The sequence below is a fragment of the Dunckerocampus dactyliophorus genome, chromosome 1 (genome assembly GCF_027744805.1).
Source record: "Dunckerocampus dactyliophorus isolate RoL2022-P2 chromosome 1, RoL_Ddac_1.1, whole genome shotgun sequence".
Lineage (NCBI taxonomy): Eukaryota > Metazoa > Chordata > Actinopteri > Syngnathiformes > Syngnathidae > Dunckerocampus > Dunckerocampus dactyliophorus.
In genome coordinates, this window is record NC_072819.1 from 40,104,186 (window position 1) to 40,123,134 (window position 18,949).

The 18,949-nt window shown below is 42.3% G+C and overlaps 1 protein-coding gene across 9 annotated transcripts in view; it reads right to left on the bottom strand.

Annotated features, from left to right (window-relative positions):
- The window catches only part of camta1a (calmodulin binding transcription activator 1a), a 363,687-nt gene that overhangs the window by 67,914 nt on the left and 276,824 nt on the right, over positions 1-18,949 (bottom strand). For all 9 annotated transcript variants that reach the window (XM_054797834.1, XM_054797863.1, XM_054797815.1 and 6 more), the window contains one exon: positions 2,310-2,381. In XM_054797834.1, coding sequence (XP_054653809.1) covers positions 2,310-2,381 — 72 coding nt within the window. The remainder of the gene's footprint in view (positions 1-2,309; positions 2,382-18,949) is intronic.

Genomic DNA, 18,949 nt, shown 5'->3' on the forward strand with positions numbered 1-18,949 from the left:
AAATACCTGTGAGTCACTTAATAATTTCTTGTGTCCAACCTCGAAGGTTGATCATTAAAATTCAAATGAAGGTTTGACCTTTTTTCAGTGTTTAAACAAGAGAGAAATGTGAGAAAATGTTAATGCCTGTCTGAGAAAAGTGTATAAAGTCTATGGTGAGGGGTTTTACAGCCTTAAAACAAACATAATCATTGTAAAAAAATAAAGTCGGCTACTTTGCGGATTTCACTTATTGCTATTGCTATTTTGGGAACACTGTATTTCATTTATTATGTCTTTGAATATCATTATGTGTATAATTAAATGGATAAGAGGGAATAAAAAAAATAGATAAAATGATCTGACAACTTGTATAAATGCCATCGATGTTCTATCAAAATGGTCAAAAACATTCATTCATTATCAGTGAAGAAGATGAATAAAGGACATCACTGACTGACTGACTGGAAGTATCATGTTATCCATTCTAATCCATGACACAGAAGTGTCTTAGTTATTGCAAGTATACCACATTACAACCACCAGCTTTAAAATATTTTTGCAACATTCTTCTTTTAAGGTGCTGATGCAGACATTTTAGACTAAAGTGTCTAATGCCGCGGTGAGGTGGGAGCTCTATGGTGCAATTGAGCAAATTGAGAGTTGAAAAGAACAAAATAAAATGAATGAAGTGAGAGAAGACCACTCTTGCAGCTCTGCACTAGCGTCCCTGGGCTCATTACGCAGGCTTTACCCAGCCCACTCAATAAAGAGCGGATAAAGAGGCAAGCATCCAGGACTTCTCTCCCTGAAACACCTTTCACTAACGTCACTGTTTGTGTCACTGGTTACACTCGACAACCCCCCCCCCCCCCTCCAAAAAATAGTCCCATGTACACACTGTTCTATCCACTCACCGTTCCACTGTTTTTATTGCTTTACAGCAATGATCCCCATCTCAGTTATTTTTAAACTTTTAAAAGTTGTGTCCATCTCACTCTCTCATTCACACGCATTCCCCTCTGTCCTCTGTGCTCCCTGCCCGACTGTGCTGTGTTAATGGAATATATTTTCATCCATGCCTCTATGTGACTGTGGCCGCTGGATGGTTAGATATTTGCATTTTTCACTCACTGGTGACCTTTCCATCTCACCGCTTTGGGAGCTACAGTCTCCTTGCTGCCTGTTGACAGACTACTGCCTGCAAATCACATACGGACACAGAAAATGGTACACAAGGAGTTGAGGAGACAGGGTTCAGAGACTGGAGAAGGGTGGAAAAAGTGACAGAGGACTTGAGAGATACATTTAGGCCGAATGTCTGGAAGCTTCTGTATGTGGACTTAAACAAAGGGACCTTTTGTTGTTTCCGCTCCAGGCAACCACACAGCACTTATACTAAATACATGTTTTTGTCGAGTAGCGGGCCTGGTGGAGGGATGTGTTAGCAGGACACTTTGAGGCCCGCGAGTAAAGAACAGTGTGAGGAAGGAAATGTTAGGTCGGGGTCCTCTTAGGGGTATCATAGGAAGTACACGTTTCATGTTCCTCATCATGTCAAGTTGTAGATTTACCTAAATTTGTGGTTATGTCTCAATATTTGTAAACATGACATCTAGCAAGATAAATGGGAGGCAGCCTTTCAGTACTGCTGCTCTTCTCGAGGGTTCCCCCTATGCAAGCTGTTCTGTATCACAAAAACGTTTGTACTCCTTTTCCCATCTGGTTTGTTTTTGTGTTTTCTGAGGTTGACTCACACCTTTATAGATTGCTTTTCTGGGTTTGTTGAGCGCAGACGGGGTGTTGATGATGTGACTCACACTTTGCTTTCAGGAATTATACTTGAGGCAACGGAACAACCCATTCATCCTGATAATGCATGCAACACACTGAAGTGCAAAGAGATATCTAAACAATGTAGTGCAGATAGCAGACAGATAGACTGGCTAACGAGAGTGATGAGATGGGCCACTAAGCCAGCAGACTTGATGACCCTTTGTAAGCACACTGTACTATGCAGGAAAACTCTTCCATCATATTTTACTGCAGCTGTTAGACAAGGGTGATGGCAGAGCTTTTAGCAGCCTGAGATACCGTCCCGCGCTGGACGGCGTGTATGTGCAATGCCATCACAGAAGTGAATGACTGGGAAGATAAGTGAATGGAGGCTGGGGAGTGAGGTGGAGGAGGGAAGTAATAGGCTGATGTGTGCCTGCTTGCTGACAAAGAAAAATGCGACACTTAAATGGAAACTGATACCATGCAACTGGCCCAGGTTCAAAGATGGGAGACGTTCAGTAAAAGTAGGAGAGTGAAAGAGGAGCTCTTACCTGGAGCAGCCAGTAGCACCTACGGTGGAAGGTGGGGATGATGGACGAGTGAACGTAGCAGCCGTACAGACACTGAAAGAAGGTGAGACAGGACAGGGAGTCAGAAAGACAGGCAGAGAAAATGTTTTAACATGCAATAGGCTAGCCCCACTGCTGACCACGGCAGCTGTGATCATTGAACCCTGAGCTCTCGTTTCCTCAGTTAACTCCCATATGGACCTGAAGGCAGATGGTCAAACTATTGTTCTTTGTGACCCGGAGGAAGAAACTGGATGAGGTTAACTAGCGAACACCTCCACACTGTCCCACCATATGACTTGGTCCTTCCTTGCAATCCATTCGTACACTGTCCTTTTTGGAGAAAACCCCTGACAGAATGATTAAGGCCCTCCTTACACCTCCCCCGTCCGTCACCCCGCAGGGCACCCCAAGCACGTAACTAAACTACAGTGTTATTAATATCCTTATCGTAAACAGATAATACTGCGCCTAGGGGCTCGTTACAGTGGAGGGAGCTAGGCAGGGCTGATAACACCTCGCTGTATTTGGCAGAAGGGCCAGGAGACATTTTTCACTAGCAGGCAGCAGAGGCAAATGCAACCAGAAACCAGAGCAAAGAGCGGTTATCCTCTTTCCAAACACTGACATGCTCCATTTTTCTCAGGCAGACCCTCTGCCCTGGCTCCCAGGTGACCCAGAGGGATGGCTAGCCTGTACGATATTGTTTATGGCAGAAACAGAAATCTAAAACATTCCATTTTACCCAACCAATACCACCCAAGAGGCAGGCAGGGACAATATTTTGAAAGGAGAGGGAATTTCTCGTAGACTAGGGGCTTAGCTCTTATAGGCACAAATCAAACATGTGAGGAGAAGTGAGCCTTACGTCAGTCTGCTCTAATCACAGCGACAACTTGGGAGTACAGTCACAGAGTGTGTTCAAAAAATTGTTAATGCTAACTGCAAAATCCAAATCCAGTGACAAACAATGTATTGGCTGGAATGCCCTTTGAAATATATTAAGACAAATGCCAGTAATATATTAATCTGAGATTGTGCCAATGACAAAACAGGCCAGGACCCCTCTTCTTCCAAATTTATCATGCACATCACTGGTGTTCACTGACACGTACCCTGGCTTGGACAAACCTGTCCATCGCTGTTATCACACAAAATAAATGGCTGTCATTCACTTTTGTGTGGGATTTATTGTTTGTCTCTTTTTACAATTGCATGGCGAGTGCTCCATTCATGTTTTGAAAGTACAGAGGGCAGAATGGTGTGATTGTGACTGTGAATTATATGTGTCTGTGTCAGTCCTCTTGGTTGATGACCTGTCTAGGTGTTGTATCCTACCTCTCAGCTAAAGCCAGAGGTTCACAATTACTTTCTATCAAGCCCCCCAGGGAACAGAAATATTTCCAAGAGCCCCTCCCCGAATTAAACTATTACTGAGAATCTGATCATATTTATTTATCTGTCCAAACCACTGTATGACTTGCTGGCAACATCATTCTGCATACAATCACCAGTCCCCCAATGTATTTTCTTTCACTTATGCGGGCCCAGGCCACGGGGGCAGCAGTCTCCATGGAGAAATCCAGACTTCCCGGTCCCCGGCCACATCTTCCAGTTCCACCGGGAGACATAATCCCCCCCAGTGTGACATACAATCACCTGATCATTAAAACAGATAAATAAAATGAGCAACAACACACAATTTTCCAAGTTAAGTTTGTTAACTCAAGTTATAACATTTAAACAAGACTGCTCAGTCTGTGTGATTCTCTAAACAGAGAAAAAAAGTGCAAATGATTCACACACGGGTCTTTCCTCATTTCCTACCGTATTCACTGTAAACCCAAAGGCAATGTACGCTTTGTCGTATTTTCTGGTGTTTTTATTCCTCTTATCGTCACTTGTATTCTTTGCCTCTGACGTCTCCTTTGATTTGCTTTTCATTTCTGTCAAAAACTCCTCCATCACTCATCCTCATTCAGTTGTGCACATGGGTGTTCCTGTGTACTTCTCTAACAGACATCTTGTTGATTAGTTTCACCACCTAGCTTGAGGCTTGCGTGTCATTCAGTCACGAATATCATGCACGCAGGCATGCATGAGGACCCCCTCTTACACTCAGTAATCCTCACAGGGTGCACCCCGCTATTTGAGAAGCACTGCCCAACGGCATCTGACCCTGAACAGGACCCATAACAAGATACTTTAGATGGATAAATGGAATTTGATATTCATACGAGGCAACAAGCTCACATTAAATGTACTTATAAGGTGTGCACGTGTTACAGGTGGGAATGACTGGAAATGACTTACTTAAAAAAAAAGATGAGGCACCTGTCTATACAGACAGCGAGGCAACCAGGAAGAAACCACACTGATACAAAGCCTCATTAAACAGCGGCAGATGCACCATAAGTGCAGGCGGGTTTCCCTGGCAAACTGTGGATAAGGACTGGTAGGAGGTAAAAGCAATGACGTGCATGGTGTGTTAGGAGCTAAGGATGTCAGGAAAACAAAACTCACAGGAGAATGTGATAGACACCTCTGAGTGTGTTGTCTCATCATGATGAAACTAAACTAAACTAAACTAAAAAGAACAGCAGGGCCTGTGAAGTCAGCATAACCACTCGTTTGCCAACATCAAACTGCCTGATTAATTATATTAGAGTAGCACCGCACAGCTCCACAACTTGTGCACAAGGAGAGAGTACACACATAACATCACATGTATATGCGTTCAACATACTGTACGTGGACAGTCGTTTCTTTGTATCCATTTCGGAATTGATTTCAAGTAACTGCCAAACTGTGTGTCATGCAGAATTCCCCTTGCTCTTACTTTTTGCTTTCCTCTCATCCATTAAACCTGTCCAAAATAGGATGTGAGCCTCCTCCCACTCTTATAGTGCTGCCATCCATTATTGCACGCTGGCAACGAGCAGACATGTCCTCCTACTCCCACAGTGTAGCTACCTACTGTAATGTCAAATTACTTCACACAATTACATCTGCTATCATCTTGCGTGTGTCTGCTGTGAAGTTTTGCTATTAGAACACAAGCTGTAGTTTCCTGGTATAGACATTTTGTGCTGCAAAACAATCCATTGTTTCCTAAGAATTTCATGCTCATATGCTGCAATACCTGCATGAGGTTCAAAGACCATTGTCACTGCCATCACACATTGTGCTTTCAAACAAAAGTTAAGGGAAGTTGTACAAAAACTATTTTACTTTTGTAATATGCTGAAGAGCCCTGTATAGTGCACCCGTGCCCTATAGGTGGTATAATGTCTGCTGTCTTCCGCTGAGTTTTCCAGTGATTAATAATACATAAATTCCTGGATTTGCTGTCCAGATTGGCATCAACACATAACATGCTCCTTCTTGGTCGAAACAACATATTGGTTTTATGTAAACACACAGGCTACATACATACATACATACATACATACATACATACTATACATACATACTATACATACATACTATACATACATACATACATACTATACATACATACATACATACATACATACATACATACATACATACATACATACATACATACATACATATACATACATACATACATACATACATACATACATACAGTACCAACCTACAGTATATATAAACACAGGTGAATACACAGCCACTTACCATAGGGGATAAGGACTGGCAACAAAACAAACATAGTAGATATGCTGTACCAATATACTTTGCCACAATAACACTATTTTGAAATAATTTCTAAATATTATTTTCCTAAAATAAGGACATGAAAATACCAAAATAAAACTAAACCCCTAACATATTAGTTTTCTACTTCATTTTCATGAGCACTGGCTGGACTTTTTAATATTGATCATGAAAAACAACAACAACAAAAATAAACTTGCCGTTCTGTAAATTGTGGATATTGAGAGTTTGTTTCCGTATCATAGCTTATACTGTTCTTGCCTACAGCACTGCGTCTGCTGAGAGTTGGCTAAGGAGATGCTGTGTGTAGTTGGATGAGGCCGTGGCATGCACTTCATAATTGACGGAGGCCGGTGCAATGAGTGTCTGTGACTCGGCTGGGGAGTGAATAAATTAGCCCCTAGGCTGCTGTCCTCTCCCTCGGTGTACTCAATTTTTTAACCATATAAAAAAGCGTGAAGGAAAAAATAGCAGCTTAAAACATAACACAACAGTTACACCTGCCAGTGACGATATACTATCAGACACATTTGCATGCACACATAAGCTTGCTCACCTTTAGCCTCCCGACACACTCTTACCAACCCACACACACAAGCAGAATTTGGCAATGAGTTCTGACAAAACGACACCCACGTTTAGAAGCATTCGCCCAAGTACAGACATGCTCCTGTGCTCATGCACACACGCCCTTCTGTGAGGCTCAACAGACAATCACAATAGACCAGGATACTTTTTCGGGAGAAGGAGCACGCCTACACGCACAAACCTCATCAAACTTGAGAGCTTATCAGTAATTCAAGATGCATATCAGTTACTGGTGTAGCTACTCTCTGCATGCCCAGCTTCTGTGTGCCAACGTGATGGGAGTACAACAATTGTTTGCTGTCTTTGGCCTGTGACAGCTGACAGCAAATCACAGCAAGCAATTAAACCATAATTACATATACATGCATAAAACCCACACACACGCACACACACACGTCATGTAAAATGTGAAGTTGTGTAAAATTTAAAGAGCCTTTGCACATATCAAAACAAATGCATAGGTGCACATGCATATGTAATGTTGTTTAGGTGCTGTTAATGACACACAAGTGAGACGGGCTACACAAGAAATTGCTTGTATGTAATGTATTCATGTGCTGTCACTGCAGACGACAGCAAAAAACGACAAGCATCCTCCAAAGTCAATTCATTCGGAATTGTCACGCCAACAAGGAATCAAAGTGTTGAAATGCTAGTGTGCTCCAACATGAGGGTACTTTACCCCGACACATCCAAGAATCCTCTCACCCGTCAGGATGTTCAAGCCATTCAGAATAAAACGGGATCCCAGTTCACTCAGGGCAAGCAGAGGCGACAGCTCGGTGATAAACTGTTTGGCCTTAATAAAGTCTTCTTAAAGGAACGGCCGCCAACAGTTACCTGTCCTCCCTTTGGAGCTATCAGCTGACCTTGGCCTGTCTGTTGCCATGGCAACACCTCACTTCTATCCATCCATCATGGCTGGCAGGTGATGTGACAGGTGCACTGACATGGTTGCCAAATGCAAAGTCTGCATTGGCAAAACAGGTAAACAGAGGCAGTTATTGTAAGGCTGAGCAAGAGGGAAAATTCTCTCATTATAAAATAATGATGGGTCTTAATCAGTGTGTGGCACCTTATTTACAGTGTGCTGGCAATTTGCTGTTTTCCTGCTGTGATGCAAACATTTTACCGTCTGACTCACATTTATCGCTCTGTTGGACTGCATGGGTCCAACTGGGTAAGGGGACATATTCATAAAAACACATTTGTACTTTGACTCTGGTGAGCTTTCCAACCATTATCATCAAAACCAAAAGGATCACAAAAAACTTCACATACAAAACCTAACCCCTCGTGCCCGAAATATTAATCTACACGCAAATGCAAAAATAAAAGCTGGCAAAGACAACAAATTGGCCTTTTATTGGATATGCTTTCATCTTGATTAAAAAAAAATGCATTTCCAATGTCAATGTCCCAGTTGCCATTGATCATAGTCACAAAACTGTTTTGAAGCTAGCTCTACAACAAACTCATGCATAGTCGCTATGAGAGACATTTAGATGCAGCATTCTCCCTCTTGCTGCATCAATTGATTTTCACTATTGCATGCCTGCAGTTACACATGGACATCCATTGCTTCATTAGAAGGAATCTATCATTTTGTGCGTGTGTGTGTGTCCATATGTGCATGTTTGCATATGTCTGCTAACATGGGAGCCTGGGGCAGGATATTCAGCCTGGGGCACAGCAGTGCAAACAAATCTCATGCAGGCCCACCAAACTCACTCTGTGGAGGCAAGACGAAATCCATACTCGGTAGAGATTCATGGACCATGCAAGATTCAAGCTACCCGAAGCACTGAAAGCATCCATGATGACTATTGATCAAGCAACGATTCCTAGCTCTATACAGATGTGATTAAATAAGTTACGACTCAAAAGTGCCACTTCCAATTGTGGGATGAGCTCATTTCCAAGTGAAACTGTAGAGCTCCGTATCTCAACTGCTGTCTTCATAATCAGCCACACTGCTCTCCAAAGCATTAAGAAAGAATTATATCAACTGTAGAGAGGGTAGTGGGTGGCACTATCCCCAGAATGCCCATAATGTATCGTACAGGCTTGCTTTGTTTTATCTACAATGATTCTTCTTTGTTGAGTATATAACTCCTCAGTGTATTGGAATATGTAAGCCACTGCTGATGAGACATTATACAGTACATATAGAAATAAATCAAAACAGGTTTAGATTTATCTCCTGGACAAAGTACAACCTCTTAATCAGTCAAAGCTGAGCATGCTCCAAAATGATTTGGCAGGCTGTATATGTAAGGTGGAGAGGGAAAAATTAAAAACAAATCAAAATTCATCACCAAAGCAAAACAAGCAAATCATTCTCTGCAAAAAAATGCATGTATAATGGAATTGACCGTCTCTAAAAATAGCGCACTCATTGGAAAATAAACAAACACTTGATAAACAGTCCCCGAAGAGGAAAATTAATTAGCCATGCTGGACGAGTAAACACAGCTATACATCAAGTTCAAGTGGAAACAATAACAAGGATGATGCAGTTGTGGAGAGCAACCTCTGACTGCACACCATGCTGCAAACCCAGACTCAAACCCTGCATTTTTGACAAAGGAGAAGAACGACCCGTTGGGTGGAATACTAGGATTTGCAGATGGTATAGGACATAATAGTTGGGTATGGGGGGGAAGATGGCAGAGGGCACAGAGAATAATGGAGAAAAAGTCATGAGTCTTTCAGCTCTCCTTTGACATGTGCCAGACCACACTTTTGGACATGCCATGCACGTCTGTCTGCCTAACTAAAGACACAGTGTCTGTGGATGCTGATGCTAGTCACCTGGGCACACGGCCAAAGGCATTAAGTAGAATTGAATTCCACCAAACTAGCTTTAATCAGCAGGTTTTTAAGGTTAGAATTACTCTCCCTCTCCTCCAGCCCACTGGCCAAGGTTAAAGCAGACACAGACAAGGGCTTGGGTAATGGGATGGAGAGGGGAAGGCAGAGGACCTGTATGTCAAAGTATACTGTATACATGGACAGTCATGGACTGAAAACACATCTCAGCCAGAAAACATACAATCCATAAAGTCGACATGTTAAAATCGCAGCTGTACCGTTAGCCTGCTTAGCAGAATATCGACGGTCCGAATCTCTGTGAGCATCTCTGTGTAGGGTTTGCATGTTCTCCCCATGCATGCACGTTTTATTTTTGTGTACTGCGGCTTCCTCTCACACGCACGCACATGCATGTTAATCTAACTGGAGACTCTGTCCATTGGTGTGAATGTAGCTATGCATTGTTGTATGTCGATATGTGTTCTGTTATTGGCTGGTGACCAGTCCTGTATGTACCCTGAACTCTTCCCCAAAGTCAGCTCAGAGAAGATCCAGATCACCAATGACCCTAATGAGGACAAGTGGCATAGAAAATCGATTGATGAATTGGATAGAAAATTGATGAATGAATGTTACAAATTATGAAATGTTAGCACTGATGAGAGGTGTCTTAGCTGGTCCCAGTATATTAGTGTCAAGACTTGGCATTGTGGTGTTTGTGGCAGCGACCCCGAGATGCAGAGATGAGACACGATTGCAGGTAAAATGTATGTTTCTAATAGATGCTGCAGTGCAGCGACAAGAATTCAACACCGACAGGCTCACAGTACAATTAGCACTTATGAAGCACAATGCACCAACAATTCAAAGACGCTCAAGGCTGCAATAAATAATCAATAGGAAAATTAGAGGCACATGCGTGTAATCAAGAACGTAAAGCATGCAAAACAAGGCACTGGGCAAAACAGGCAGCAACTACAAAATAAGAGCATCAAAACAGGAACTAAAGCATAAAACGGGAACATTAACCAACGGTCATGCAGGCACACACACAGGGAATGATAGTACACCCCCCCAAGAACGAATCCCAGATGCCCTAAAAGTCCAAAGTCAAAAACAGGGATGGGTGGTAGGAGGACCGGTGGTGCAGGACCCCTCCATCTTGGTGCGGGGATTGGAATGCGGCCCTCCTCCTGGCTTTGCAATGGGAGCAAGACGGGAGAGGATGGGGAGGGCGGCGGGAGCTTGGAGCGCGGAGGTGCGAGAGCAGAAGGTGTTCTGAACTCCTCTTGGTGTTGCACTGAGGGCAACAGAGATACGGAGGAGGAGGTCAGCTGGAGTTCGGCGTGCTGATGTGACATGGGGGCAACTGCACGGTGGGCCAGTGGGCACTCTGAGGAAGGAGTTGGAGGTGACTTCACCTAATTGCGCCGTGAAGCCCTCGCTGGAGACGTGCTTCGGCCTCGGGTTTTGTGTCCCCAAACCATATCCTCCAACTGCATTTGGTGAATTTGGTGCACTCCTCCATGAAGACCTGCCAGGTCCAGAAATCCATTTACGCGAGGTCATCTTCGTCCAGTTAGTGCATTCTGTCACGACGTGGCTTGTAGGTGTTGCTGGCGGTGACCCCGAGATGCAGAGATGGGACCCGATTGCAGGTAAAATGTATATTTTAAATAAATACTGCAGTTTAGCGGCAAAAACCCAACACCGACGGGCTTGCAGCCCATGTAGAAGACGTTCGAAGCAGAATGCACCAACAACTCAAAGTCGCCAAAGGTTGCACTAACTAATCAATAGGAAAATAGAGGGAGTTGCATGTAACCAAGATTGTAAAGCATACGGAACAAGGCACCGGGCAAAACAGGAAGCAACTAAAACTACAAAATAAGAGCATCAAAACGGGAACTAAGGCATAAAAAGGGAACATAAACCAACTGTCACATAGGCACACACACAGGGCGTGGCAATTAGACCACTAAGGTAGGTGATTCAGGTTTCCCAGGCCAATGAAAAAATACACTATTTTCCTTCCAGTTTATCATCAACACAATTTTGAAACTATTATTTTATGGTAAATTACCCACATTGCTGTTTTCAAATGAGGACAGGTTGTCAAAGACTGTGCAGCATTCATCTTCATTTGTTGTTCAACAGCAGCCCATTCTTTTCAGTTTGTGCATTTGCTTTGAACGTAGCTCTGCATAAAGACCACTAAAGCATGCCTGAAGAAAATGAAAACCTTAATAAAAGAGACAGGTGAAACGGATGAACGGATGAAGTGTGTGTACCACACTGTGTTTTATACTTTAGAGCTGAGAGAGGACTCACCTTGATCTGAAGTCAACACGCCTGGCCACAAAACAGTTCTTAGTCAACCTTGCAGCTATTGTATCAGGTCCTCAAAAGTCAAACAGAGGTTCAAACATTATCTGTCTGCTTTATGTTTGATTTTATTTTCTTGCTTAATTTTGAACTTATTTTAGCTGCATTTTTGTAAAGCGTCATACATTTATCTACACATATACTGGACGATATAAGCTATTATCATCATACAGTAGCTCTGTTAGTGCTGTCTCTTGTTGTCCAAACACTACAGTATGTATCATGTATGTGTGCGTAATGAATGTATCAGTATTAACATACAGTATATTAAACTGTATGCTTTCAAATGCTTAAGGGGCCAGAATTGTAAACTGCCAGTTCAATAAATGCTGTCCCTGAAACCATGCCAATCCTGTGAGTCACATTTGACAACCAAGATAAAAAATGATGTATTCTCAGTTAAAATATTTATTCTATAAGACACTCTGTGTATTATATGATGTTTATTGTGTTTTAAACGGATAGCATATAAAATAAAACAGCAGGATGAAACCAGCCATACAAAAATGTGTTTGCATTACAAATAAGAGGCTAGCAACCCCATTGCTCACTTAATTTCATTTAAGTCAAGTAATGGATATAGCAGTGTAGAAAAACAGTCACAGGTCAGGCTGCACATATCATTTCATCAGGGTGGAAAACCACATGAATATCAACACAAAGCAGCGATTTAAAGCAACTTAGTTCTGTCCAATCCAGGGTCAACCTCTCCTGACCTTTCATTGTGTCAATTCATACACTCTACATTGTGATAAATGTAGAATGTTGAGAAGTCAGGCATAATGTGTAATCTGTAATCTTACAATCATGGGCTACAATTAAAAACAAGTTAAACCAAAACTTACTGGTTGTCTCATGATTGAGCAAATGTTTTCAGCCCTTTATTGACAGATTTTATCAAGAGATAAGAGGCTGGTTGTCAGGTTTGCACTATGTAGTTTACTATGTCTGCCCCTTTTATAGGCATTTATATCACCTCTATTGGATTTTCAGACCAACTCCTTTGAGAAGCAAACCGCTTGTTGCATCGGATTAGCAATGTTACTGTTGCACTGAAACACTATCTAGGGGTTACTTTAAAAGAGTGGCATCATTTTGAAGGAAAGTGCCATACAAGGTATTTTCAAGTGTTTTTAGTAGAGCTGTCAATCGATTAAAATATTTAATTGTGATTTAATCACATTTTGTTTATAGTTAACTCATAATTAATCACAATCACAGACACAAATACATTTTTACCTATAATCAGTAAGGATGTAAATCACTTTGTGGTAAATGATTTGATACGTAACTATAATAACTACGTCATATTTTATGTAAAGGGATATCAATTCCGGAAATTCAAAAAAGAATATACATGTAGAAAAACACCAGTTTTTGCATGTTTAATACGAGCAGTGTTTTGTCGCACTTTGTTTAAATCCCTTGAACGCACCTTCTTGTCCCATGCTGCACAGACTACTGTACTGCATTTTTACCCTTTTTCTTTCACCTCACATTTGGTACCGAATGCTGGTACTATGTGGGAACGCATAAAGGTAAGATTTGCTGACCTTATTGAGAGCTAATGTGCATATGTGTTTGGTACACTTACCTCCCTGAAAAAAAACAAGCCCAAGCTCGTACTAGTGGATGGTGGGTCTGTATTCACTTCGTAGTGTTACATAATATATAATAAATAAGATAAATTAGATTACCATAATGTACGTATGTTTTACTGATGTAGTGATGACCAGCTAGTTCACTGCTAGTGCTAGCTAATGCTGGCGCTACTAGCTCTTCAGCCATTGTCACACTGACATAAACCCCCAAATAGCTGTCCTCAGCTATGCCTTCCATTATCTAACAGCTTGTATCCCAATTTTAGCTTGCAGTTCAAAGCAGAAAATCAGCCGAGGATGGCTTGCGTCTAAAAAACAAAACACTCGTTAGTTGGGACACTAGTATGCCAAGGTACATCTGTATAAATGACAATTAAAAAAATACCGGCAGTGCTTCAGTACCTTCTCGCTTCTCTGGCAAGTCGACATAGTCCGTGACAATTCCAAACGTAGCGACAGTAGATACTGTTCTAATAACTTTGGTCTTGTTGTGAGAGCCATCTGCCAGGGCTTTGAAGCTATATTTACCAATGAAAATACTGTACCCTTTTCTTTATCAATTTGTGTTCAATATTTGGTCCCGCTTGTGGCGCCAGTCACCGTTACTTCCTCAAACTACTATGTGGGCTGAGGGTCAAACAGGATGTACGCACATTAATCGCATGTGAAAAGAAGTTGTGCCGTTAAAGGAAACTTCCATTTTTCTAGTTTCTAACAAACTATTCTATCCTGCCAACCCAAAACTAACACTTAACAAGAAGTGGGTCATTAAGAAGCTGTCATCAACTTAACAATTCATTTCTTTTTTGAGAAATTCTCCTGTATTTATCTGATTAAAATGTACTGTATTTTGCAGCATAGACCTTGGATGCACACCGGTAGATGCAGCTTTAAGAATACAATACAGGGTAAATGGCAGGTATTTCAGACTCTTTCCTGGCAACCTCCTTGCGTTCTCCTTAGCAGCTTTCAATGTATTAGAAAATCAGCTAAAACAAGCATCACACAGTAAGACTACTGCTGATGCTTAATAAATATAAAACACCAGTCTATAAGAGTGGCCATTAAACTACCCTTTCCTTAGCTGTGATAAGGATAAAAGTGCCACTGTCTGGAAAAGGGTAGCATATCTTCCGCATTAATGAGAGAAACACCAACTCCGTGTTTCCTCGTATAATGACATACACACACATACACATTGTAAAGATGTGCTGAAGATGACATCACAGGCTCAGTCTCCCTGCCGGGAGTTATGCCAAGTTAATTGTACGAGAGCGCTTAGACTTGTAATGCCGCACGGTTCCTTTAGGGCTGATTAGCTCAGGATCACACCAGCAAGCGCCGCCGTGATCTATGGGCACTTCAAATTTTCCGGTATTTTCGGTGTGAGCAAGGAAGAGCGGGGCAAAACTGTAAATCACAACAAGTTTTAGTGAGCAGTGGCAAAAATAGGATGGATAGGACACCAGGAAGCTAGCGAGTGACACTGTTCGTATGGAAACATGAATGGGGGAAGAGAAATGGGGGGAAATTACTAAGGGAATGAGGTGATTGGAGAGGGAGCAGGGCACATCTAGGGGGGAGAAGAGCACAGAACAGGGAGACATCAGAGAGGCGAGAAGATATGATTACCAAGGAGACGATGAGAAAAAAATTCCTGCCGGGGAGAAAGAGTCAGAGAGTGTGGCGAAGAAAGGGAGTGGGAGAACAGAGAGAAGGGTGGATAGAATGAATGCTAACAGGGAGCCCAAAACCAGTACTGAGGCTTTATCCTTCACAGGCGGAGGAGCAACAATCGCAAACACATTTTCTCTCACCCTGGCCCTATGAGAGATAAAAAAGCAATTTGTATTCTATTCCTATTCAGAGTCGCTTGGCCTGTTTCTCTGCCTGCATATTTGTAAACACAGCTTTGTCAGAGCAGCTTAATCTTCCCAACACAAACACAGACGACAGGAAGGAGGGGCCAGAAAGGGTGAGGAGGGCGAACGGGGAGGGGAGAGGAGAATGAGAAAGAGGGAAATGGGGGGGGAGGATGTAAGATGGGGTCATACGAGATGCCGGGCCAGGACATCACGCATCACAACTTGTTTCTGTCACTGCTAACACAGGATGCCCACGTGTCCAGTCCCACTATGCCATGCACACAGACACATTTGGACCATCTTTGACATCCCGAGCACATTCCTGAGCCTGTTTTCCTAACTTTAAACATCACAGCTACACGGCCAATTCTTACCTTAGCATGCAACAACCAATTCACCTAAGGAAGATTTACAATGATAGGCATGCTAGTAGGACGCACACAAACCGAAGGCTTCGCCCTCCACCATCTGTACAATGATGTGGCTATACTAGTAGGACGTGGTCATCATTTAGCATATAATAATATAATAATTTCAGTGTAGTAACAGGCACAAACAAGCTTAATGTGGCTTGTTGAACATGGTGACCGAGACTTTATTTGACTCACTTTTGCATCTAAAACACATAAATGAGCTACAATAGAGCTTAGTTTTATTGCGCTTGGAAGACACCTGGGGCTGCAGAGCCACAATGTAAGGGCTGTTACTGCTTGTATATCCACTGGCCTACAAGAAACATCACTCATTCAGTCTTTTAGAAGAGAAAGGGGTTGTAGCAGAAACAGGCTCACACATGTTGGTTTCATGAATGTTGTGTGTTCATCATGTGGCAGGACATCCACACCACCATTACCCACTATACATTAAAGCTGAGACTGAATCATCGAGTGGCGGATGGGGTGGGTGACTTGGAAGCGTCGATCATCTGGGTGCACATTCGCTCACAGAGGCATGAAATTGCGCCGAAAGTCATCTACCAACAGACAAAGTATGAAAGACCACTACAGAATCTACCAAACCCACACTCCAAAGCCTTCGTATCACACTGTATCTATTTGTCCATACGGTGAGATGACTTCATTGTGGTCAAATAAGGACTGCTGGCTGGTCCATCCACACTCAACATCATCAGCTTCCTGAGTCACCCACAAACCTGGCAGCACCTTGCACACCAAACGTTAAGATTAAATTAGAGATTAGTGGAAATGACAGCGATGATGACAGAGGTGCTACTGCCGACTAAACCAGCCAAACTATTTATTCTGCCTCCTAGAATGGGGAGCAATGTGCCAAATGAATTAAACAGAATGAACTCAAACTAGCCATGAAGTCGTTGGTAAAAAAAAAAAAAATCCCCAAAAACTCAAGAACCACAGGCAGGCACACACAGAAAACCAAACTTTTTGTCTTTTGCTGCTGCCCTGGTTTCAAGAAGATAACATGTCCAGCACATAGTGCGATATTCTAACTTGCTCACGCTATGAATGCTATCGCTCATACTTGAGTCTGTGTGGGGGGTACAGCAGCCTGCAGACACAAGCAGACACACAAAAGACAGTTTTGGAGGGACAGGCGGCGCAACAAAGTGACAGTGTGGCAAGCTAACGTGAAGGCGTGGAGAGCAGCAGACACACAGCAGGCAGATGGAGCAGCCTGAGAGCCCCCGGGCGGCCCTTAGATGAAGACAGTCAGGAACGCAAGTGAAAGAGTCCATGTTATTTGCAGACTTGCAATGAATGAGGAAGGACGGGGATGGCTGGGTATGGGGTTGGGGTAGGCAGACAAAAAAGCAAGAGAGGAAAAAAGTGAGCAGCGGGAGAAAAAAACCTCAAAATCAGCCAGTGAGCCAAAAAGAGGGACAGCAAAGCAAATGAAAAGTGACACTTTAATTTAGAGAGCTTCTTCTGCCTGAGTTATTATGAGATGTTGGTAAGCTGGCTTGTTCATGCATCTCTCCTCACCTCACGCCTGGCTCCCCTCTCACTGAGGGGACCTGTGGCACTACCCTGTTTCCATCGGAGGCACACAGCAGGGGATAGCGTGGTGCCACCATCCTCTGCTTTGATCCTCCCACTCCTGCCTCAGCTGCCTTCCCGACAAGCTCACCATCATCACTGAAACTCAAAATGTCTTTCTGTGTCCTGTTGCTGCTATAATTCGGCCAAAGTCCCTCAAACTCAAATCTGCTTAGGGAAGGCAATAGCTTTGGATTAACAGAAAAATGTTTGAACAGTTGTGCATCAGACAGAACCAAACAGAAAAATAACCTTTGAAACATAAAAACATATTGGACCAACATCATTTGACAGCCTTGAAGATGATGGAACTCCATATTTCATCACAGCACTGAGTACGAAGGCCATCCAAACCATTTTAAGGGGAAGGGGTAAGACATGGGGTAAGACGAAGGGGAAGGGCTAAGGGGTAGAATTGGAATTCAGCCTTAGTAATGGAATTACTCCTTCATGAATGTAATTAGTTACCAGGGAAAGTAATTATTGCCTTACTTTTTTGAAAAATCATCATATATATAAAATAATTTGAATGAAGCTTTGTAGTGGCGTATTCCGTTGAGAGAGATGTTACTCACAACGGTCGCGAAAAAACACTTTACTCCGGGACATAATGTGCACTCACATGTACAGTGGTGTGAAAAAGTGTTTGCTTCCTTCCTGATTTTTTTTTTTTTGCATGTTTAGAACACTTAAATGTTTCAGATCTTAAAACAAATTTAAATATTTGTCATTGACAACACAACTGAACACAAATTGCAGTTTTTAAATGAAAGTTTTTATTATTAAGGGAGAAAACAAATCCAAACCTTCACACATGGCCCTGTGTGAAAAAGTGTTTTTAAACCTAACAACGGTTGGGCCACACATAGCAGCAACAACTCCAATCAGGCGTTTGCGATAACTTGCAATATGTCTCTTACAGCACTGTGGAGGAATTTTGGCCAACTCATCTTTGCAGAATTGTTGTAATTCAGCCACATTGGAGGGCTTTCGAGCATGACAGCCTTTTTAACACTCAAACTCCCAAGGCAGTCATTTTGACTGTTTTCAAAATTTGCAATGTCATAACTTGGTTAAAAAAAACTATGTACCCATAGGACCCTGACTTTTCCTAAATGTGTGTATATTTTATTCTAACATTGTTTTATCATTAAAATTTCAAAACACAAAATATTAAACACTCAGTAACACTGAGTATTACTACCTCGAATGACCATAGCAGTCAAATTGACTGCCTGCTTTTTACAGGGGGTGTCATATTTCACTATTTGCTACATTTTTCCCGCCCTTCCTCCTGCTCTATTGGCTGTTTGTTTTTTTATGCTCTGTGATGCTAAAACCTAGCTGTAGCGTCACTCTAAACCCAAGAGAGACAAAAATGACAAGTAGAAAGAAGGTGACAGCTATCGAGGCTTTAGCCTTGCTTCAGAGAAAATGGTTGAAGTTCGAGTTTGCATGTGTAACTGCAGAGAAGTTATGTTGTGTCAATTCAATCAAACACTCAATCACTATAGTTTTCATTTAGTGTCCTGATGTGTTTTTTACCTATTCCACCAATTTATTTTGAGCTCTTTTTAATGATAATCCAAATTATATACAAAGAGTCAAAATGACTGCTATGGTCATTCTAGTAGTTGCAGAATTCTGGTAGACCG